Here is a 24,721-nt window from a genome sequence, read left to right as displayed (position 1 = left end):
CTGACCTGTACTAATTGCTTTAGGCTCCCTTGCCCTCAGGCTTCCTGTTGAGTTTGGTCAATGTGAGACATAGCAATTGCAGTTTTCCACTGCTGCATAATAAGCAGCCCCAAATGCAGTGGCTTTATCAACAATATTTTCTTATTTTTCCTGACTCTGTGGGTCAGCTGGGCTATTTCTCCACTGGTTTTGCCAGGGCTCACTCCTGCAGCTATGTTAACAGTTAATGAATCTACACATGGCTGTTCTATATTCCACCTTTCAAAACTGCCATTACCACCATGCTCTTGGCCCCTTAACTTTCTACCGTCCCTGCTCTGTTAATCCATAATCTTCCCTGTGCATCTTTAATTTTTACTTTCTTTGTTCCTGCAAAGCTCTGCTGGAGGAAAACAAAGAACAGAAAAAAACACTGCCCACTACAAATGCATGTCATCTAAGATCAAATGTGTCTTGATGTTGCCTAACAATCCTTTCATTCATCAGCTTTTGATTCCCTAGCAAACACCCCAAAACAGCTGTTCTGGATCATCTTTTGTCTCAAGCTCCAATGCACTGACTCCCTTAATCCCAGCAGATGACTTACAATCTACTTCTCAGGACATATGAGCACTGCTTAGGTCAGGCACAGTCATTTACCCTCACACCACCTTTACAGTCACCATCTTTATACTAGTAGCCCTCCTTCCTTATGCTCTCAGCCTTGGGGGAATAAAATTGCTCTTCCTTAACGAAGCTAACCCCTCTGTCTTTCTTGGTTCCAGTCTTGGCTCTTATTCTTCACACTTGCCTCTCCCTTTCAGCATCTTCGTTCTTTATTAGTTGCTTCCACTTCTGCCTTAAAATATTCAGATATCTTATCTGGAAAAATTTTTTGCTAGGTACTTTGTCACTTCCAACTATTCCATTTTTCTGCTCCATTTCACTATCACAATAGTTCTTCTAAACTACTTACGCTGTAACTGACAGTTCCACTTCCAATTCATCCACTCCATACTTAACCCTACTGCAAAATCCCACCATCACTAGCTCTCTACAAAAATGGATTAATCAATCCATGTCTCTTGCTCGCTCCCTCCCTTCCCCCCTTCTTTTCTCAGCCTCAATCTCTTTTTCCCACAACCCCCTGAACTGCTCCCTATCCCTTACTCCTGGTTGCAAGATGATCTCTACTGTTGAAAGTATTACAGAAGGGTAAGTGAATAAGCAATACCTTGGATTTGGAGAAAAAGATCACTAGTGGTCTTAATAAGGGCACTTGCAGAGGAGAGGAGAAAAACAAAAATAAAAAAACACAGTTCTGGTAGTAAGAAAATTCAGAGCACAAGGATAAAATACACAATTGAGGAATATGGCTACGAAAAAGATCACATATCATAACTAATGGCTAACAGTTACACATCATCACCTTACTAGGCACCAAGCACCATTCCAGCATAGCACATATGTTATTAACTCATTCAATTCTCACAGCAACCCTATGAGGGAGGTGCTATTATCATCTCCAACTCCATCTAGAAGAGTAAAGTAAAGCCCAAAGAAGTTAAATAACTTCCCCAAGGTCACATATAATCAATGTATTCAAGTGATGGCTTCCTTAGGACTAGGGAAATCTTGGTAACAGCTATGGAGAAATCTGACAAGAGGGATAAGTAGAAAATGGGGATAAGAACAGAAACCAAGCCTCTCACAATGTGAGAAAGGTAGGCAAATAGGTTTCCTGGCTTAGGAATGGACATCTCTTCAAAGACTCTAGGAAGAAAAGTCCCCGCATATCCCTCGTCTCCCTCATACCACATGGATATGAGAAAAAATATCTTCAGGCTGTCAGGTTAGTAATAAAGGAATACAGTTATACAATGTTCGTTGCATGTGCCAGGCTCTGTTGTAAAAGTGCTTTTAAATAACTTTATTCACTTAACCCTCACGTGAGCTCTGTTAGAATGAAGATACAGGTAAAGTAATTTTCCTAAGATCACAGCACTAGTCAATAGCAGAAATGGGATTCAAACACACATAGCCTAGGACCCATGCTATTAACCACTGACTCTGCTGCCTCTCATACTTCTCACTCAAGAATTTAGACTTAAAGGAGAATGTCCTGATTAGGGTTTAAAACTGAAAATTTGACAACACAGGATAGATCTAAAATGTTCTGTTTCATGAAGTTAAGGTTGAGATGAGACTGGATATCAGTCTACCATTCCTTGCAGGTAAAAGAAAATGTGTGGAAGAGATGAAGCTTACAACGAAGACAGCAGCAGTATGCTACAGGATGTTAGTGAAAGCTGATCTTTGTGACCGAGTCTTGTTGAGCATTGGACTCAAGCCATCAGCAGCAGTAAGGGCTCATTCTCTAAAGATGACAGCAACACTTCCCAGCTCAACAGCCAGACTGGCTGGTGGTCCAAGTGGGCGGCTCACCCAGGCAGGTGCTGTCCCAGTGGCAGTCAAATGACTGCATTGCCAGGGAAGACAGTTACACAGGGGGGTGACTGAGAAGAAAAAATGCAAAGGGCAAATGGGGTATAGCAAAGGAGTGATGCTTAAATATGAATATCCCCTTCCTAAATGTTACTTTCTTCAAAGAATAATGGAGTGAGAGATGACTTTATTTCAAAAGGCTTCCCAAATTCCTCCATAAACAAAAGAAAACCAAAACCCATTGCTGTTGAGTCGATTCCAACTCACAGTGATCCTACAGGACAGAGTAGAACTGCCCCACAGGGTTTCTGAGGCTGTAATCTTTATAGAAGCAGACTGCCACATTTTTATCCCGCGGAAAGGCTGATGCGTTCCAAGAGCCCACCTTTTGGTTAGCAGCCAGGCGCTTAACCACTGCACCACCAGGGCTCCTCAGTTCCTACATACAGTCCTTGCAATAAGAGTAAAGTGAAACTACAGCAGGAGCAAAGATGACTCAGAGTTTCTCTTGTTCTCCCATATCCCTGAAACACTAGGCTAGAGGCACAGAAGACCAAATGATCCTGTGAGCTACTTTCACATTATAATTCTGGTGTCAAGAACATGGGAAAGCAGCAGAAGGGGACAGGTGGACCCTGAAGAACTCCAGATGGTAACTAGATGGAGTTGGGATCCTGGCCATTCTGGAGGAAACTATATTGCTAAACAGTCCAGCCGTAGCAGTACTAAAGCTCGTAAAGGTGAGCTAAGAAAAAAAAAAGAGAGAGGCAAGAAAGAACAGAGGCCAGAAAAAAATCACGCCATTAATTTTGAGAAAGAGATAGAGGCCTAGAAAGAGACAGAACTGAAAAAGAATATGTAAGAAAACAAACAAACAAAAAGGATAAAAATATAGTTTCAGGAGACAAGGAATAGAAGCTTCATAGCTTAATGATGAAAATAACAAAAAGAAAAAACAAGGTATTGGATAGGAACTAGAACGCGAAAAAAAATGAAAAAAAAAAAAAAAGTAAGTGATAGAATCATATATAATATTAAGGCAGGTTAACCTATTTTAGCCCAAAAGAGGAAGACCTTCAATGAGATGGATTCACACAATGACTGCAACAATGGGCTCAAACTTAACAACGATTCTGAAAATGGTGCAGGACCGGGCAGTGTTTCATTCTGTTGTATATAGGGGCACTACGAGTCAGAACCAACTGGATGGCACCTAACAACAACAACCTATTTTCTTTCTACTAAATGAGACTTTTTGAATAAAATGAATTGATGAAAAATTATTTTACAGTAACCTTTTAAAACTATTTAATACTATTAAAATTACTACAGGAAACCATATCCTTGCCGTCCTGTCGATACCGACTCATAGCGACCCTGCGGGACAGAGTAGGACTGCCCCATAGGATTTCCAAGGAATGCCTGGTGGATTGGAACTGCTGACCTTTTGATTAGCAACCATAGCTCTTACCCACTAAAGTGAACTTTAAACATTATTAATCTTTTAAAACAACTCTTGAAAGAACTTGCTAAAACCAACAGTAGTAGCGTGAAATTAAAAGTTTTTTTTGTTTTTTTTTTTTTAATAATTTCCCCTAAAGTCTTTTCGCCAGGTTTTGGAAGAGAGTAATGAGAAAAGCCAATAAAGGAAGAAACTTATTTGCATCCAGTAGTGTGCTAGTCATCAAATGCCTCTTCAGGAAAAAAAGTTCTGATTTGTAGTATTTGTCAGTTTGCATTGTATAAATACTCCCACTATGGCCTCTTTCAAAGGAGCCCTGGTGGCACAGTGGTTAAAGTGCTTGGCTGCTAACTGAAAGGTTGGCAGTTCAAATCCACCAGCCTCTCTTTGGGAGAAAGATGTGGAAGTCTGCTTCTGTAAAGATTAAAAAAAAAAAAAAACTCATTGCCACTGAGTGGATTCCGACTCATAGCGACCCTGCAGGACAGAGTAGAACTGCCCCATAGGATTTCCAAGGAGCACCTGGTGGATTCGAACTCTTGACCTTTTGGTTAGCAGCTGTAGCTCTAATCATTATGCCACCAGGGTTACATCCTTGGAAATTCTGTGGGGCAGCTCCACTGTGTCCTACTGAGTCACTATGAGTCAGAATCGACTTGACGGCAGTGGGTTTGGTTTTTGGTTTTTATGGCCAGTTTCCAACTACCAACATGAAGTCACTCAGCAGGATAAGGAAGAGATGCACAATAGCATGCTATTATATGGTATTTCCAAGAAGCCCTGGTGGCGCAGTGGTTGAGTAGTAGGCTGCTACTCTGTCTTATAGTGTCGCTATGAGTCGGCATCAGCTCCACGGCAATGGGTATACAGTATTTCTGAAATCCTGCTCACAGTTCCTGCAAACCACGGCTTCTAACCACGGTTTGTTCTGAGTGCCAGATCTCCGCACATGCACAGATCTAGAGAATCGTGTCTTTACCTGACCCCCGGACCTGAGAATCACCGGAAGAGAGGATATTCTCCATCACACAGTTCCACCCGAGCCCCTTTGGAAAACGAGAAGGCCCACAACACGAACCTCCTATGAAGAGTGACTCAGCATCCAGATCTCCAAATTTGGGCTCAGGGTATAGGGTTTCAGGCGCCAATCCCTGTCCCCCAGGGACTCAAGGACATAAAAGGTCTCCAATCCCCTCAGACAGAGAGCAAGTGGTCTTTCGGCCACTAGGCCCTACGTTGCTCCTTGTCTGTGCAGACAATAAAATTGCCACTTTCTGTTTCCGTTCCAGTTGGCATCTGTCTTATTTAGATCTGCTAATAGGACAGGACAAGAACCCGAGAGGCGTTCCGTTATGTTTCCACCAAACATATACTACACATAGATAACCTCAAGATCATAAATAGGAATAAATGTAGTAATTCGAAAGTGGCAAGTTTTTAGTATTCATTTCCTTTGTTTTTAATATAATTTAATTGTAAGTTCATTGAATTTATTTTTATATTAATTAGTTTGGAACAACGGCTTGCAAAATTCCTGAAAATTTAACAATCTTGTGCGCTGGTACAAGTCGGCACAGTTTGGCGCCAGCACACCACTGTAGATTGCAAGTCACAATCATTTCATTCAGACACGATTAAAATGGCCTCTCCCAAAGCTGTCTCTACACAGGGTCGTCTCCTGATCAGTGCTGTGGAGATGGTCAACTCACCCACTATTCTACCACAGCCAAAACAGAAGTCAAATACAACTCTTAATTAAAAAAAAAAAAAAAAACTTTTCCCCTTCGGAAAATTTTTCTTCCTTTTAAATCAATTTCATAGATTTTTTTTTTATTGCCAACATCTCAATTTTCATAGGGTTTTTAGACAAAAAAATAAACCAATTATTTCATATACAGTCCTTAACATACACAGAGACATTTCATTTTTGTCAGTATACAAGCTAAATGACTTGATCATTACATGGTTAAGTCTTAAGAACTGGTTTCTGCCCCTGCACCATATATAGCGTGGTAGACATGGGGGTAAAGTCACTTCAGAACAAATAAGTCACAATAAGGTTGCTCAGTCTTGGCATCATTACTCTATCATGTATATTATTTGGGCCGCTTAAAATGTCTGACCTCTAAAAGACTGGTTCTTGGCAGGCCGGCATTCAGTGGGTGTAGTATCATGTTCCGGACACAAGGTGGAGCCAGTGCCATTGAGCTAGCTTGTGAGTCTACAGTTTAAGGTCATAAACATGGCAGAGCTACTACGACCTGATTCAGGACAAATGATGCAATACTAAGGGAGAAAAGAATAGGCAGAACATTCTACCTCCTCTAGGAAAGAGCTGATGGTATACCATGTATGAGAGGGGCCTTTAAAGCAACTCATAAATTTCTAAGAACAAATCGGATTTGAAAATGATTTTCTTTCGTTTAACCCCAAACCAAACCCCTTGCCACTGAGTTGATTCCGACTCATTTAACCCAGTACCATTCAAAGTACAGCAGAGAACAAAACAAAATTCTTGCCCTCCTGGAGGGCATTTTTCACAGATGAACCTCATTTTGGCAAAGGCATGAAATAAGCTGTAATAATGGCTAAATCTCTTAACAGCAGAACTATGTTTAAAAACAGCCATTTTCCCCCAAAGGTCCCCATGATCATGTAAGGATCACTTTCCCACTGCTAAAATTGATTCCAAAAACTTTCTGGTTCTAACTTGTTGTAATATTATTTCCTAATATTCTGTATTGTGCTAGAGTTTTCAGGTCCCAGATGAACTCTGTATCGCCTTTGTATTGGGAGGGGGGAGGAGGAGGAGGAAGGCCCTATAAAATATTGGACATTCCATACAGAGTGGTATAAAAAATAAATAATGTGACAAAACAACATATTTATTTTGCATATCCTAAGTGCCGTACTAGGCATTGTGGTTACTGTGGTAAATTAGATAAACAAGGTCCCTGCTCTACTCATGCAACTCAGAATCTGCTGGGAGGAGACAGAAAGCATGCACCTGAACAAGTACATCAGCCAATTTCAGGCAGATAAGTGCTGTGAAGAGACACCCACCACAGCCGCCACTATCATCATCATCATTGTCGTCCCCACACTAACAATAACATCCCTCTACCACCACCAGGCTGCCTGAGCGCCCTTCTCCTTAGCCTGAGCTACTGTAACAGCCCTCACTCTGTCCTTCTGCTTCTGCTCTGACCCACCACCTTAACCCAATCTCCTCTAGCAGCCAGAACAATCTTTTTTTCACATAAATCATATCATGTAACTCCTCTGCTTAAAACCCTCCCGAGGGTTCCCGGTACATTTATAATCTAAACACCTTTCATGGCCTATAAGGCCCTTTCTACTTTGGCCCCTGCCAACCTCTTAGACTCGATCTTACACCTACTTTGGCCCCTGCCAACCTCTTAGACTCGATCTTACACCACTCCCTAACTACACTGCAGCTACACTGTCCTCTGCTTTTTCCTGACAAGCTAAACCCCTTCCCCTTTGTGGGACCTACACATTTGCCCTCCCCCAGTTCTTCACACGGCTGGCTCCTTCTGCTCTTACAGCTCTTAACTCAAAAATTACCTCCAGAGAAGCCTTCCCTGACCAGAAGGTCTAACCTCTCCCCTCTAGCCTAACTACCCCTCGTTCTCTAATACATAATCCCATTTTATTTTCTTTATAACACATTTCATTACATCACTCTGTTTTATTTACTCATAGTATTTATGACTTTCTGAAATTATAGTTACCTTATCTGGGTTTATCAGGAATTGATGGAATATCAGTTGAGATGTTTCAACAAACAGATGCAGCGCTGGAGTTGCTCACTCGTCTATGCCAAGAAATATGGAAGACAGCATCCTGGCCAACTGACTGGAAGAGATCCATATTTATGTCTATTCCCAAGAAAGGTGATCCAACCGAATGTGGAAATTATAGAACAATATCATTAATATCACACGCAAGCAAAATTTTGCTAAAGATCATTCAAAAACGGCTGCAGCAGTGTATCGACAGGGAACTGCCATAAATTCAGGCCGGTTTCAGAAGAGGACTTGGAACCAGGGATGTCATTGCTGATGTCAGATGGATCCTGGCTGAAAGCAGAGAATACCAGAAGGATGTTTACCTGTGTTTTATTGACTATGCAAAGGCATTCGACTGTGTGGATCATGACAACCTATGGATAACATCGTGAAGAATGGGAATTCCAGAACACTTAATTGTGCTCATGAGGAAACTTTACATAGATCAAGAGGCAATTGTTTGGACAGAACAAGGGGATACTGATTGGTTTAAAGTCAGGAAAGGTGTGTGTCAGGGTTGTATTCTTTCACCATACCTATTCAATCTGTATGCTGAACAAATACAAGAAGCTGGACTATATGAAGAAGAACAGGGCATCCAGATTGGAGGAAGACTCATTAACAACCTGCGTTATGCAGATGACACAACCTTCCTTGCTGAAGAGGACTTAAAGCACTTACTAATGAAGATCAAAGACCACAGCCTTCAGTATGGATTGCACCTCAACATAAAGAAAACAAAAATCCTCACAACTGGACCAATGAGCAATATCATGATAAACGGAGAAAAGATTGAAGTTGTCAAAGATTTCATTTTACTTGGATCCACAATCAACAGCCATGGAAGCAGCAGTCAAGAAATCAAAAGACGCATTGCATTGGGTAAATCTGCTGCAAAGTACCTCTTTAAAGTGTTAAAGAGCAAAGATGTCACCTTGAAGACTAAGGTGTGCCTGACTGAAGTCATGGTATTTTCAACCGCATCATACACACGTGAAAGCTGGACAATGAATAAGAAGACCAAAGAAGAACTGATGCCTTTGAATTGTGGTGCTGGTGAAGAATATTGAATATACCATGGACTGCCAGAAGAACGAATAAATCTGTCTTGGAAGAAGTACAACCAGAATGCTCCTCAGAAGCAAGGATTGCGAGACTCCGTCTTACATACTTTGGACGTGTTGTCAGGAGGGATCAGTCTCTGGAGAAGGACATCATGCTTGGCAAAGTACAGGGTCAGTGGAAAAGAGGAAGACCCTCAACGAGGTGGACTGACACAGTGGCTGCAACAATGGGCTCAAGCATAACAATGATTGTAAGGATGGCGCAGGACCGGGCAGTGTTTTGTTCTGGGTCGCTATGAGTTGGAACCGACTCGACGGCACCTAACAACAACAACAACATCAGTTTGCTTGTATACTGTCTGTTTCTGCCCTCTAAAATATAAGCTCCATGAAGGCAGAGGCCCTGTCTATCTCTTTCACTGCTATACCCCAACACCTACAAAGGAGCCTCACACATAATCAGGACTCAATAAATATCCACTGAATATTGAATGAATTTGTAGAACACTTTATAGTTTGAAAAGCACCTTTCAATTAAAAGTATATACTTTTATATACTTTCATATACATTTCATATACTTCATATACATAAATGTGAGCTCATTTAATACTCACATCAATATTAAAATCTCTATTTTAAAAATAAGGATATTGGGACTTAGAACTGTTGTTTGAGTCACCCTGCTACAGTACAGCTAGTAAAAAGCAAAACTGGAAATTGACCCCCATACTCTGACTCCTGGGATTCTGTCTCTCAGTACTTTTGGCAACAGCATCTTCTTAGAACAAATCATGGTGGTTAGTGTAATTTAAGGTGAAAAGTAGTGGCAGCGAAAAGACTCAGCTGCAGCCTGAAACTACTGTATTTGGCATATTTCTCATAGATGCCTTGATCAAAACAAGGATTTCATAAATGTTTACAGAATTAATTGAATAAAATAGTCTTTAACACTTTGAAAGGTCACAAACTAAGCATTGCTAAATGGCTGCCCACCCACCAAACAAAAAGCAAAAAGCCCATTGTGCAGGAGTTCCCTTTTGAAAAAATAACACTAAAACACCATTTGGCAAACACCACAGTAATAACTATGGCAGGCAAGAGGCACCAATGAATGCTAAACTGGAGGGCAAAAGTTTGAGGAGAAATACGATATTTGCCTAGTCTTAAAGTATCTCTCCCAAGATATTTAGTAATTACAAAGGAAATCTTTATTAATTACAAAGAAAAAATAGTAACTTTACGATGGGGAAAATTGGCAGACACCCCCTTAAGCAAGTGATCAAGGTTAACATCAGTAATAAGACCTATCAACCTCATGAACCCCTAATATGATGCTCAGATAATCTAATCATGAGAAACCATCCGACAAAACCAAACTGAAGGACATTGTGCAAAATAACTGATCAGGACTTTTCAAAAGTATCAAGGTCATGAAAGACAAAGAAAGATCAAAGAACTGTTACTGACTTGAAGGGTACTAATAAAATGAGAAGGAGCCCTGATGGTGCAGTGGTTAAGCACTCAGCTGCTAACTGAAAGGTCACTGGTTCAAGCCCACTAGCCACTTCACAGGATATGTGGCAGTCTGCTTCTGTAAAAGGTTTATAGAAACTCTACCATTTTTGTAACTTTTCTGTAAATCTAAAATTATTTCAAAATAAAATGTAAAAAAAAAAAAGCACTGAAAAAATATCAAATTTTGAAATAACAGCATACCTAATTGATGTATTTGAATTATGGTATTGGCAAAGAATATTGAATATACCGTGGACTGCCAGAAGAACAAACAAATCTGTTTTGGAAGAAGTACAGCCAGAATGCTCCTTAGAAGCGAGGATGGTGAGACTTTATCTCATGTACTTTGGACTTGTTATCAGGAGGAATGAGTCCCTGGAGAAGGATGTCAGGCTTGGTAAGGTAGAGGTCAGCAAAAAAGAGGAAGGCCCTCAACCAGGTGGATTAACACAGTGGCTGCAACAATACGCTCGAACATAGCACTGATTTTGAGGATGGTGCAGGACCAGGCAGTGTTTCTTTCTGTTGAACGGGGTCATTCTAACTCAATGGCACCTAACAACAACAACTGAGAAAACTTAAAGACTATCTGACCCCATACAACGTGATAAGGGCAAGACCAGCACAGTGATGAAAGGAAGCCAGGTGTCCAGACATGCCTAGAGCCATCTGAGTACATAGTAATGTTTTTTTGGTTTATGTCCCTTCTATCTTTCAAAGCTAATGAAGATACTACCATGAACTATTCTCTATTATGCATCTGCATTGTCTTCCACACTTTTCAAGCGAATCCAAATATCTCATTTCGTATGCTAAAGAGCATAGAATGAGACTGCTAGGAAGTGCAAACTTGGAAGCCACAGAGGGTACACACCGTGAGTCCACAGGAATTATAGCCCAGAGGCCCCAGGAAGTACATTCCTGAGACCACCCAATCCTCAGAGTCTCTGGCTCCCAATTTTTGAAGGCACACAGCAAAAATTATACCTGATCTAGTACAACAGGCAGATACCTATAATCCAGCGTCTACCAAAGGTGGCCTCCAAAAATGTGGAATGCACAAAGGGTCTTCTTATCAAAATAGCCAATTAAGTGCCCTGAACAGGGCAGCTTAAATCCAAGTGTTATTTTTCTGTCATGATATCTTCCTATTAAGTCTGGGACATTGCGCACATCTAGGATCCCCACACCCTTTGTGATGCCCTCCAATATATTAAATTCAGGACATAACGTGCACTTAGGCCTGAGCTTGCACTAGAATGCTACAGCCATTTTAGACTACTGAATGCTGAGAAGCCATAAAATGGAACTTCATCATGGGTCTGATGCCACCTGATGGGAAAAGTACCATACTAGGAAAGTACACAGCCATTTGAGTAAAAAAGGGGGTAAAAAAAATGTATTTCTTTGTATGTGTATAGGATATTTCTGGAGTGATTCCTACAAACTAGTACTTTGGTCACAGGATGGGAACTGGGTGACTGGTAGAAAGAAGATATAAGGACTTTTCTCTATACTTTGTTCTCTTTGAATTTTAACCATGTGAATATATAATCTCATAAATACATTTTTTAATTGTAATCCCCTTTCCTGCTTACTCCCTTCACACCCTAAACACCACTACTCTCTATCTAATCTTACTTGCCCCATCTTCAACAAACTGCTTTTCCAGTCTTGGCCAGGGTAAGTTTATTATCTATCCTCCCACCATCCTACTCTTAGGACTTGATGATGTAGATTGACAAAACATACCTCCCAATAAGAAAATCAGATCTTCCCCTTTAGGAAAGTGTAGGAGAAAAGAAATAGGGATTACAAAATTTAGTTTTTGGCCGTCTCAGAAAGGGGTAAGGTCTTTGAACAATCCCACTTTAATAATTTTATCCCTATCACAATTATAGTAGCATTATATTACAAAAACCCAAATTTATAAAATTAGAGATAGATTAAACTATGGTATAATCACACATTGGAACACCTAGAAGCCATTAAAAATGATGGTGTAAATTTATAAGATGTAATTCAACTACTAAGTATTCAAGCATAAAGCATTTCAAACATGAAAGAACTCAGGAAAAAAAACACTCATTGAGTACCTCATGGGGAAAAAAAAAGAAACTTGACAAAGAATCCAGAGAGCAGAAATAAATCAAAATAACAAATTCAAGGATTGAGAAAATACAGGGAAAATGGTGGTTAGCAGTAATTCCATTCAAATATAGAAAAAATATACTAGAAAATTGTGTGAATACTAATGCTCAAGGCAGACATTCATCACTAGTTAAGGTAAACCACTGTTTGGTTTTAAAAAGAATTCAAGCCCAAATTAAACTCAATTTAGCATATTTTAAAGTAGGCCTACCAATTTAAGAAGTAAACAGAATAAACTGTTCAGTAATTTGGAAAAAAAAAGTCTATTTAGACCTTCACTTTTGATCATATACCAAAATAAATTCTAGATAGATTAACTGTTTTTACCAATGGAGAGTGGAGTCCAATGAAGGCAGGAGCAGGCTGTATTCATCATAGCATACCCAGAGCCTAGCCCAGGGCTGGTACAGACTTGGAAAATGCTGCCCAGAATGGAAGAAACTAATCTGAGTTTCAACTCAGCTGCTAACTCACTGCATGATCTTGTGTAGGTCCTTTTGCTTCTCTGTCTTCAATTTCCCATTTATGAAGAGTGGATGGTAATGAGTCCAGCAGCATGCAAACACTCATTATAAACTTTACAACGCTATACAAGTTAATATAAGGAATAAAGATTACATTCATCTATGTTGCTATTACTCAAATATGCTTACCATTAATATTTTAATGTTAAAAACAATACTAATTTTCTTAGGGGCCTTCTTTATTCAACAAAGTAGACAATTTCAGGTGTAGGAATATACACTTTAAGTCAGGGCCTCAGTAAAATTATTTTCATTTTGAATGGAAAAGATGCATTATTTTTCCTGAATTCACCCTTCTATCAAAAAAGGCCTTGCATCACTGCTCTAAGCCACTAAAGAGGTATTCTTTTCACTGCAATGGGCAGGGGACCCACAGGGAGGAGAAAAGCCATAAAGGACAATAGGAGCAATGTGACATAGCAAAAGTTTTGCAATTAAAAAAACCCTGATGTGACATTGAGCAAAACTATTTACCTTCTCTTATCTCCAAAAATGAAGATGCCAATTCTTACCACACAAACTGATTAAAATAAGGTAAAGTTCATAAAGCCCCTAGCACCCAACAACTACTGCTAGTTTGTTAGACAGCAAGCCTTAAGTAAAGGTTGGTTTCTTTTCTCTCATCCCCTTCTTTCTCATAAACTTATACTGGTCTTTCTCTTAGATCCCTGGGTGGTGTAAACGGTTTGCACTCAGCTGCTAACAGAAAGGCTGATAGTTTGAACCCACTGTGATGGTTAAGGTTGTATGTCAATTTGGCTGGGCCATGACTCTCAGTGGTTTGGCAATTATGTACTAATGTCGTTTGGCAGTTATACAATGATGTAATCATCCTCCATGATGTGATCAGCCAGTCAGTTGTAAGGGGAGCTTCCTTAGGGATGTGGTCTGCATCCAATATATATATGGACATTCTGGCAAAGATCACTTGCTTGCTCTGGATCCTGCATTCAGCTCGTCATCATTTGACCTCCTATTCTTGAGATTCATTAGCCTCCACAGCCCGTGTGTCCTCAGCCTTCTGGCTGACCTACTAATCTTGGAGCTATGTGAGTCACGAAAAGCCTCCACCTCACACCTGACCCATAGACTTGGAACTTGCCAGCCTCTACAACTGTCTGACCCATTTCCTTGAGATAAATCTCTCTCTATATATACATGCATATATATACACGCTTCACTGGTTTTGCTTCTCTATAGAACCCAACCTAAGACACCCACCAGTGGTACTGTGGAAGAAAGCCCTGGCGACCTGCTTCTGTAAAGATTACAGCTGAGAAAGCCCTATGGAGCTCAGCTCTACTCTGTAACACATGTGGTCTCCATGAGTTAGAACTGACTCAGTGGCACTGGGCTTGCTGGATTTTGTTTGTTTGTTTGTTTGTTTTAATCTTCCTTTTACTTTGCCTGATTTCTCTACCAATATCTCTCTCATTTGCCCCCAGGAGAAGAACCCTCCAGCTTCAGTGACAGGTCTAAGATCAATGTGTGTGCTATTCATATATTTAGTCAAATTGTAAGCAAGAGCGGCACGCTCCCCACCCAATCCTGAATCCTATCACCACCACCCCTCAACCATTCATTTTCCTGCCAGGACACTCACATAAGAATACTGTGCTCCACTGGGTGTCTTTCACATAGAATGCGAAGTGAACAGAGCCAGTGGGAGCTGCACAATGCCATAGCCCCTCGTACAACTCTCACATTCCCTTGGCGATAGCTGAGCCCAAGGCTCACACAATGTCTGCTACAGTTAAGGGGCTGGACAGGCAAACACTGAACTCCATATTCCACCTTACCCACTGCAGTAGGGCCCATAAACACATTTGAGGTAAACAAAGTTCTATAAAGTAAGGAAATTGATTGCATTCCCTACCTGCAGCCACATCTTGTACCTTCAGATATAAGGAATACATTTAGTTACAATTTGTCATAAATAAAGTCTGATATTGCTCATTCAGTTTAGCTCAAGTCCAAAGGACTTAATCACATGACTAGCACTGGAAGTGATGGCACTGGTTTATAAGCATCGAATAGTTCCTTTTCAGTACCATTTTAAAATCATTTCCCACGGCTTTGCTGGCCTCTAAAAATCATGCCAGTGCAAAAACCTAAAGAACTAGGTTCTGAGTCTTGGGATTATGATCCCATCAAATCACCCTCACGCAGTCTGGCCTCCTAGAATGGTTCTTGTCTTTCTTTGATTTATATGACATGGATCCTACAATTTCTATTAGACTCATGTAATAGTCACCTCTATTTTTTTGTTTTGTTCTGTTTTTTAGTCTCAAGCTATTCTTTGTCTTGTAGTGCTCCACTGCAGAAGTACCTGTATTCATGTTTTCCTCTTATATTTTTCTTATTCTGTTTGGGTTCTTTTCGCCATTTTAATTGGGGAGTACACAATACCATTGCTTAAGCATCATTAATCTTTGAAATATACCATTCATACCCTGATAATATATATTTATGTATTTTAAACTCAAATTCTACTCCTTTACAAAATACTTATTGAGTGTTAACTACGTGACAAGCACTAAAAAACTACAGTGCAATTCACTTTCCTCACAGATTTATAGTCTACAGATTGGAATGGGAAACGCAGGTTTACTCTTTCCACTAGAACATGAAGAACAAGAACCAAGAGTCAGCAAAGAGTTTTTATAAGGCACAAGAAAAAAAAAAATACTGTAAATGGCATAATAAATCCAAGGTATAATGTAAAAAGAAAAGAACTTTCTTCTATTTTAGCAGTTGTAGAGTCACTATGAGTCGGAATTGGGCCGACAGCAACGGGCTTGGGTTTTTTGCTTTTATCAGTAATTTACAATTCTAACAAAGAAAATGTTTCCAAACCTCACATCCACTGTATTATTTGACTCATGGTCAAATACTTCAAAAGCTTCTTTGATTTTTTTGTGTAATTCTGCTACTGCTGTCTCTGTAAAAGACAAAGCAAATACAAATTATTTTACTTGGTTTTGAACTCAAAAATTTCAATAACAAAACTAGAAACTCTTCCTAAGCCTCTTAATTTACCATTTAACATATTTAAATTTCTCAGGACATCTCAAATAGAGCAGACTTTAACTTTTTTATATATGCATAATCCATGTACAATAAACACTGAAGGTAAACTAATCTTAAATACACAACTTAATGAGTTTTAACACGTGCACACACCCACGGAACCACCACCCAGATAAGATATAGAACACTTCCAGCACCCTTAACAGGGTCCTCCTGTGCCCCTTCACAGTCAGGATCTCCCTCTTCCCCGCCAAAGTTAAGTGCTATTTTGACTCTGTAATCATCAATTCATTTTGCCTGTAGACGGCCTGCCTTCTATCTCAAATAGTCTGGGTAGATTTCTAGCCTGCGAGGTGGAGGGAATCTGATGCAACAGATAATGAATACGTGTCAGTAGTGTGCCCCACCTGCCTGGCTTTATTCTATGCTTGAGTATGTGGGAACTTGGCGGCTGAGGGGCATATAAGAGTGACATGTGACTCTTTCTCAAAGAACTTTCAAATTAGTTTTAGTAATAGGACTTAATTCTGTAAAACAACTAAAAGGTCATTTATTTGCTAAGTATTTATGGAACACCTGCTTGTGCTAGACACTATTCTAGGGGCTAAGGATATAGCAAGGAACAAAACAGGCAAAAATCACTGTCTTCACAGAGCTATTTTTATTGGGGAAGATAGATAAGCTTACGCATACTTGGCAAAATATACAGCACGTCACAGAGTACTAAATAATAAAGGAAAAAACAAAGCAGAGAAGAAACCTGGGAGTGCTGGGATGTGGGTGGGAGAGAATGGGGTGATATGGCTATTAGGAAAGACCTGTCTCACTGCTAAGGTAACACTGGGCAGAGACCTGAAGGAGGGGAAAAACCAGCCATATGACTACCTGCAGGAAGAGTTTTTAGGTGGAGAACAGCAATTGCAAAGTAGCAGGAAATAAGCTTAGAAAGCTGTGAGTCTGGGGTTGGGGCAGATTCTACAGGCTACTTTAAGTATTTTGGTTTTTACTTTAAATGAAATGAAAAACCACTGTAGGGTTTTAAGCAGCAAAGTAACGTGGTCTGGCTTATATGCACTTTGGCTACTATTTTGAGAACACACTAGAAAGGGACAAGGGTGGAAGCAGAGAGACCATTAGGAGGTTAACCCAGTATTCTAGGTGAGAGGCTGATGGTGGCCTGGACCAGAATGGTAACAGTGAAAGTGATAAGAAATGGTAGGATTCTGGATATATTTTAAAGGGTAGAGCCAGCAAGCTTTGCTGGCAGATTTGATGTTAGGTGCACAGAGAAAAAAATGAGTCAAAGTTGACTCCAAGGTGTTTAAATGAGTAGAAGAATGAAAGAAAAAAGGTAATCAAGTCTCAAAATTTATGTTTCAAAGAGTGAGCACAAAAAAAATGCAGAAAGGAAGAAAGAGATTAAGTGTGAGTTTAGATAACTCTTAAAATTATAAATATAACATTACCAAATTATAGAAAATGGAAAAAAACTTTAATCATTCACATTCCCTTTATCCTAACATAATCACTAATCATTTTTGCTGTATTATCCTCCAAACTGTTTTGATACACATCCTTTTATAAATAGCATTTAATAACTGCCATTCATTCACTCAACAAATACTTGCTGAACAGACACTACGTATTAGTTTCTGTAAAGTGCTTTATATACATTTAAAACCATTTACAACCAAAGAGATAAGTATCTCATTCCTGGAGAAAAAGAAACCAAAGCTAACAGAGGTTAAGCAATTTGCCCCGAAACACAGTTATTAAATGGCACAGTTGGATTGAACCCAAATCTTTCTCACTTAAAGGATCTCGCTCTTCCTTCTACACCTAACTGACTGTTCATACTCATAATATGAAAACTATAACTTCCAATTACTTCAATCAAATGTTATATTTTTCCCTTCAATTTTTAATGGTACCAAATGAATGTACCATTATTTATTAATACTATTAATTTTCATTTATTATAAAGGCAGCACACAGCTTTTGTTAGTCTAATAAAAAAAAAGTTACCTCATAAGTTAAATTTATACTTCTCTGATTATAAGTGAGTCTGAATAATTATCCATATGTGCGGTGCAGTGAGTTACTTAATATGGCCATAGTCTTTGTAACTCCCACCAAATGACTGGGTGGGTGAGGACTATGCAAATAAGGTGTGTGGAATGAGGGGAATGGTCAGTTTTGCCATTCTGCTATGCTTAAAAAAGCAGTCAATCCCAGAGCAGAGAGGGACCTACTATCACGAAGAAAGAAGAGCTAGGAGAGGAGCAGGTCATTGGACCCGGGATCTCGGCACTGAAACCTCCTAGACCCAGGAGACAGTGAGAAAAGAGCTGTAATACCAGAGACAGCAAGTGACGGTGAGAAGCAGCAGCAGAGAAATGGCAGCAGCGGAGGCAGAAGAACCAGGAGACACGTAGGAAACGTGGCAGTGAGCTTGCTGGCCCAGGGAGCAAGGTGGTTACAATGCGTGTGTCAGCCCACGGAGCAAGAGAGCTAGGTGCCTTCAGGCAGGAGCCCTCCTGGCAAAGTGTGGTACCTCTGGGCACTTGGTGGTGAAGCTAAAAGAGCTTTCTGACACTTGCCCAAGCGGGCAGAGGCTGAAGGCCAGAGAGGCCTACCCACAGCCACATTTGGGAAAAGCCCGTCCTGATCGAGGAACTGTGTCCTGAGCATTCCAGAACCTGAACTGTAACCTCTGACTTCCCTAATAAACTCCCATAACTGGGAGTATGGTCTGTGAATTCTGTGTGGCCACTGCAAAGAATTATTGGATCAAGCAGAGAAGTAGAGAGTGCAGCAAGAGGGACAACTGAGGTCAGAATTGGTAAAAAGGTCGGAGGGTGGTTCGACCTCTGCTCATAGGAATCAGCCTTGGGCTGTGGATCTTGAGTCTCCTTTCCCATCTTGAAGTTAGAGGAGGTCAAACGCTGCCTCCATAAACATGTGTTTATCACCTGCATTGTCTATGTTACGAATTGTCTGTTCATGTTCTATGCTCATCCCTACTGGAATCTTCCAGTTTTTCTTCTTAGATTGGTATGAGATTTTTACCTTTAACTTAACCCTATGTAACAATTACTGCAAACAATTTTCCTATCAGTTGTTTGCATTTGTTTTTCTAAAATGAAAGCAGCTCCTTTTACTTTCTGATCATTAAAATCATATACGATTATTGAAAAAAAAGGTGGGGGGATATGCACAAAAGTTTAAACTAAGTAAAAATCACTTCAAATTCTACCACCCAAAGTTAACTACTCATAATGTTGTTCTCTAACTTAATTTTTCCCTCAACAGTAAGTCGTGAGCATCTTTCACTCTCAAAAAATATTTATTACATTGGCAACCAATGTCACAAAACAATGTGTGTACAAATTGTTTAATTAGAAACTAATGTGCTCTTTAAACGTTTACCTAAAGCACAATAAAAAAAAGGAAAAAAATTTATTCTGTTATCATTTTTTAGTGGCTAATTGGTATTCCATTGCAGAGCTATACCATAATTTATTTAATCAATTCCCTAAATATAGACATTTAGGTTGTTTCCAAGTTTTCATTACTACAAACAATTCCTTAGTGAACAATCTTGGTCAATTCATCTTTGTGCATTTGCCTTATTATCTCACTGACATACTAGTTGAAAACAGCCGAACTTGTGAAGTATTGAGTAACTTTTTATTAGCCATAAGTACCTTGGAAAACTCTCATTGGTTATGACATTACTACTGCACAAAGCTGATGTTTGCTTTTTAAATTTAAGATCATTTTTAAAGTACATTACCATTTATTTTTAGGTAATCAAATCTGTCCAGAATTCTCATCCTTTCAAGTTTAGGAATACCCTTTAAAAGGACAAAAGGGAGGGAGAAAATTCTTTTTCTAGGGGGGCAGTGAATATACAATTCTATTTTTCTTCTACAATTTAAAATATTTATATATACCCTTTATTTTGGCAAGTGGAAGATTAAATTGACCTTTTCTAACTTATTAAACACTTGATTTTCTTTCCTTCTAATTTACAATGCATTGTAGTCTTTTATGTGATTGAGACTACATCTATTTATTTTCTGTTCTATCGATTCTATTATGATTTGTGTTTCCAGTCTTGTGCTGTTACCATACTGTTTTACTTAATGCCACTTTATTAGTCTTGTTTTTAAGAATTCTCATCAATTTTCCCATCAGTTTATTCTTCCAAATGAAATTTTAAAATGCATCTCTTAAAAATACATTCTCCTACATAATCTAAATATCATTGACATCTTTAAAAAATTAGCAAAAATTCACTAAGATAATCCATTCCATATTCAAATTTCTCCAACTGTCTCCAAGTATATTTTATAGCTACTTTTGTCAAACTAAAATCTAACCAAAGTTTGTACACTGCATTTGGTTGTTATATTTCTTTGGTCTATTTCTAAAACAGTCTTCCATCCCTATGCCCTCCTCCCTCACCATCTCATGACATTAGCTTGTCGATGAGACCAGGCTATGCAATGTCTTACAGAATGCCCCACATTCTGGACTTGGCTGGTAGCTTTCTTGTTTCAACCTCATGTTAAAAACTACTACAGACAGTGGAGGAAAGAACTGTGCTATCTCATTAGAGGGAGAGCAATTAGGAGTGTGGCAAGGTGTATGTAAATTTTTGTGTGAGAGACTGGCCTGATTGTAAACTTTCACTTAAAGCTCAATAAAAATTAATTAAAAAAAAAAACTACTACTACAACATTAAGGTTCACCCCTTCAGAGGATATCACCCACTACTCCTCCTTATTTCTATCTACTGATTTCCCTAATCACTGTCCTATAAATTCATTATTCCAACTAATTGAGTTTCCAACAACCCATCAATGATGATCAACACTTTTCATTTTCACTTACTAAATACCTCTGAAATCTGTCCTTTCCTCCCCACTGCCACTGCTTAAGTTTGGACCCTCACTTGTGCCCCAGATTAATGTAGTCACCACCTGTCTTTTTGCCTTTAGGCTCCCTTCCCTCCTTTCCCACTCCACCCCTCAAACCATAGTCCACACTTTGCTAGGTTGCTTCTTCTAAAATCCAAATTTGATCTTATGACTCTCCAGCTTAAAATCCTTCAGTGGTTCCCCACGTCTTTCAGAATAAAATTCGGACTCCTTAACAAGGCACACAAAGCCCTTTATAAACTGGGCCCCTACCTACCTCAATAATGTCATCTCTTAACACTCTCCCATACAGATCCTCCAACCTGGGAATATTTGTGGCTTCCCAATTATTACGCTTTTTCACAGTGCCTTTGTGACTGACATTCCTGCCTGGAATAATCCTCCGCTCTTTCCTGGCTAACTCCTATTCATCATTCAAGGCAGTTTAAAAGTATTTAACCTTGGGAATGCTGCTCTCATCCTCTTTTTGAGTTAAATACCATCTTAAGTACTCACCGAACACCCGTGGACATCCCTATCACAATATTATGACAGCCTGTATTGTAATTAGTAGTTTACTTATTTGTTACCTCTTCCATAGTGTAAACACATTGAGAATAACTTGGACAATGCCTGGAACATCCTAGAAGCTCAATAAATGCTTGCTGAATAGTTAATGACTGAATATGAGACTAATGTGTAATTTCCCTTTTAGGTGTTTTGTTGGGGATTACTATCAAGGTTATGTTTCCTTCCTATAATGAAAAGTGGTGATTTTTTTGTTTTTGTTTTTTAATGTTGCAGAAGAATTTGTATAAGAAGAAAATTTTCTGTTCAGTAGGAAATCACCAAGGAAACCATTCAGGCAGCATAACAATGAGAGGCAATAAAATGCAGTGGTTAAGAACACAGCCTGTGGACCCAGATTCCTTGTGTTCAAGTTCCAGCTCTGCTACTTCATAGATGTGTGAACTTTAGCCAACTACTTCTGATCTCCATTCTTCAGCTGCCTCATCTGTAGTGTGCATATTAACAGAGCACACCTCATAGATTATCACGAAGATTAACTATGTCAATGAATGTATTTGGAATACTGCATAGTAAGTGTCAAGTCAGTAATTATTACTACAAAAGGTGGTAATAATGTCTTTGAGGACATTTAACTGCAAAACACCAATCTGGCCAAGAATTAGAACACTCAGTGAAACCCCCGGGGCGGGGAATGGTGAAGTAGAAGTGAGGGGGTGAGTTTAGTTTTAAGGAAGGAGAAATGCATAAGTTCCTACCAGAATCTGTACTTCTGCAGATGAATTCATGGACATTAAAAAATATATAGTATATTTTTTTCATTTTTAAAATAATAACTGTTCTTCATAACAGATCTGAGAAATAGGAAAAAAAGAATAAAAAAATCATAATCTAACCAGTCGAAGACAGTTACTGTTAACATTATGTTTCCTTCCTTAAGACAGCTCAGAAAACACTGCAGATAACATTTTTTGTTCTACTTTTTTACACTTAATATTATGACATAGACATAATTTTAATCTCTGAATAATATTCCACTGACATTTTTGTACATAAAGGTCTTTCCATTTTTGCATAATTTCTTGGAATGGGCTCCTAGAAATGAAATTACTGATTCCAGACATATAACTGTTTTTAAGGCTCTTGACACGTACTGCAAACTGCTTTCCAAAAAGGTGTATCAGTTTATACTCTGCTAGGTGGTTTTTGGTTTTTGGGAGGTAATATATGAGAAGGTCCCTGGGTGGCGCAAACAGTTTGTACTCGGCTGGTAACCAAAAGGTTGGCAGTCTGAACCCATCCGGCAGCGTCACGGAAGAAAAGTCCTGGCGATCTGCTTCCATTAAGATTACAGCCAAGAAAATGCTATGGAGCTCTACTCCGTAACACATGGGTCACCATGACTCAGAATCCACTTGATGGCAATGGGTTTTGTATCAGCCCCGTGCGTAATTTATGTTTGGTCTACATAAAAGATATCATACACTGAAACTATTTAGAAGAAAAATAGACCAACTGGATTTCAACAAAATTAAAAACTTTTGTGCTTCAAAGGACCGTATCAAGAAAGTGAATGGGAGGAAATATTTGCAAATCATCTATCTGATAAGGAAATTATAACCGGAACATACAAAGAACTCTTACAACTCAACAATAAAAAGACAAATAACCCACACCTAACTTGAAAGCTTTTAAGACTTGCTTTTCTTGATTTTTTCCCAAAGCATTCAACTCAATTTTCATAGACACAACTCTTTCTCCACTTACATTTTATCAATTTATGTAAGATCTAATTAAAGTATATCACTATAGTAACAGGTTCATCTCTCATAAATAAGTTTGAGACAAAAAGAAACCAACCTAGTAAGCGTATGACCAAGTCAATAGGATAGGTACGCAAATATTCCTTGTGCCACAAGAATCAGTCTGTTTACGAAGGAAACAGTGAGCGTATGTTAACCTGGCACACAAGTTAAGGGGAGCTACAAAGAGCACTATTTAAACTCTGGTAGCGCTAAGGCCGCTTAGGTCTAAGTTCACAGCATCGTCTAAAGTTTTACATAGATGCCAAAAATAAGCAGCTTTGGGGAATACTAGAGAAACACACAGTGTATAGAATATCCTTCTAAAAGGTATGCTCCCAAATTTTATAGTGAGAATATGTTGATTTCGTGTTCTTGACACATTGGGTTAGTGTCCTTTTCTGCTGTTTTTTGTTGTTGTTGTTGTTGTTTTATAGAATAATGCTAAAGAGTTTCCTGTATAGTTAAGTGGGACTGTAGGAAAAAAAATTATAACAGCCATGGAAAGCTCAACCCAAGATATTCCTAAGAATAAAAACACTGGTTTGATATAATCCAGTTTTCAAAACTTAAGATCAGTCGATCTTCCCCAATTAGGAAAACATAATGTCCTATTATTGGTAAGACTGATATCACAGAGGCAGCAACTACGGTATACTGGTTCAGAGCATTGACCCTAAAGCCAGGCCACCTGGGTACAAATCTTGGCTCTTTCTCATACTAGATGTGAGACCCTGGATAAGTTACTTAGCCTCTCTGTGTCCAAATTTTCTTATTTGCAAAATTGTGATAATAATAGTATCTTCTTCGTAAGTCTAAGGATCAAATTACTTAAAACATGCAAAGAATTTAATGTCTCGTCCATATCAAGGGTTATATATGTATTAGCTATTAATTATTATGCCTGAATCTGTCCTTGAATGAGGTTCTGCTTCAAAATATACTATTCTAAGATCAAGACTATTCAGACTGATGAGCCTAGAACAAGAATGGATTCTCACTGGGGATTATTTAAAATCTTCACATAGTCTATCATTTAGATTAAAACTAGGCTTTTTTTTTTTTTTAAGTAGTTACTTTGACAGACTACAACAGCTATAGTATCTGAAAATGCTACCCGAGAGGGTAAGCCAGAGTTTAAGATGAAAATAGTGCCCACTGGACAGGCTGTCCTTTTGTTTTTCAGAACTAGTAAGACGAATGGATCTTGAATAGATACCACAGTAAGTAAATACACTGCTTCCTAATTCAAATGTCTTGTTGATTATAAAATTAAAAGCCACACATATTTTAGACAAGAAAAGGGGGTTTAACAATTCTAATACTCCTTCTGAACACTGCTCTCCAAGGTTCCAGGTAGTTAAGCCAAACAGCAAGCCAAAACCAAACTGCAGCATCATTTTCCCCTTCTTGCCATTTTTGAGCTGACAATTATTTTTTGTAAGTACCCCTAACTTCTTTTATTTTCCTAAATTTTTAATCT

The 24,721-nt window shown here is 38.9% G+C and overlaps 1 protein-coding gene across 1 annotated transcript in view; it reads right to left on the bottom strand.

The window, feature by feature from the left end:
- Positions 1-24,721, bottom strand: part of EFCAB2 (EF-hand calcium binding domain 2) — an 89,161-nt gene that overhangs the window by 41,163 nt on the left and 23,277 nt on the right. The window contains exon 2 of the mRNA XM_010591058.3: positions 15,810-15,894. Within this exon, the coding sequence (XP_010589360.1) occupies positions 15,810-15,894 (85 nt within the window). The remainder of the gene's footprint in view (positions 1-15,809; positions 15,895-24,721) is intronic.

This window comes from Loxodonta africana, chromosome 25 (genome assembly GCF_030014295.1).
Source record: "Loxodonta africana isolate mLoxAfr1 chromosome 25, mLoxAfr1.hap2, whole genome shotgun sequence".
In the NCBI taxonomy this organism is placed as follows: Eukaryota; Metazoa; Chordata; class Mammalia; order Proboscidea; family Elephantidae; genus Loxodonta; species Loxodonta africana.
This window is presented reverse-complemented; position numbering and strand designations above follow the sequence as displayed.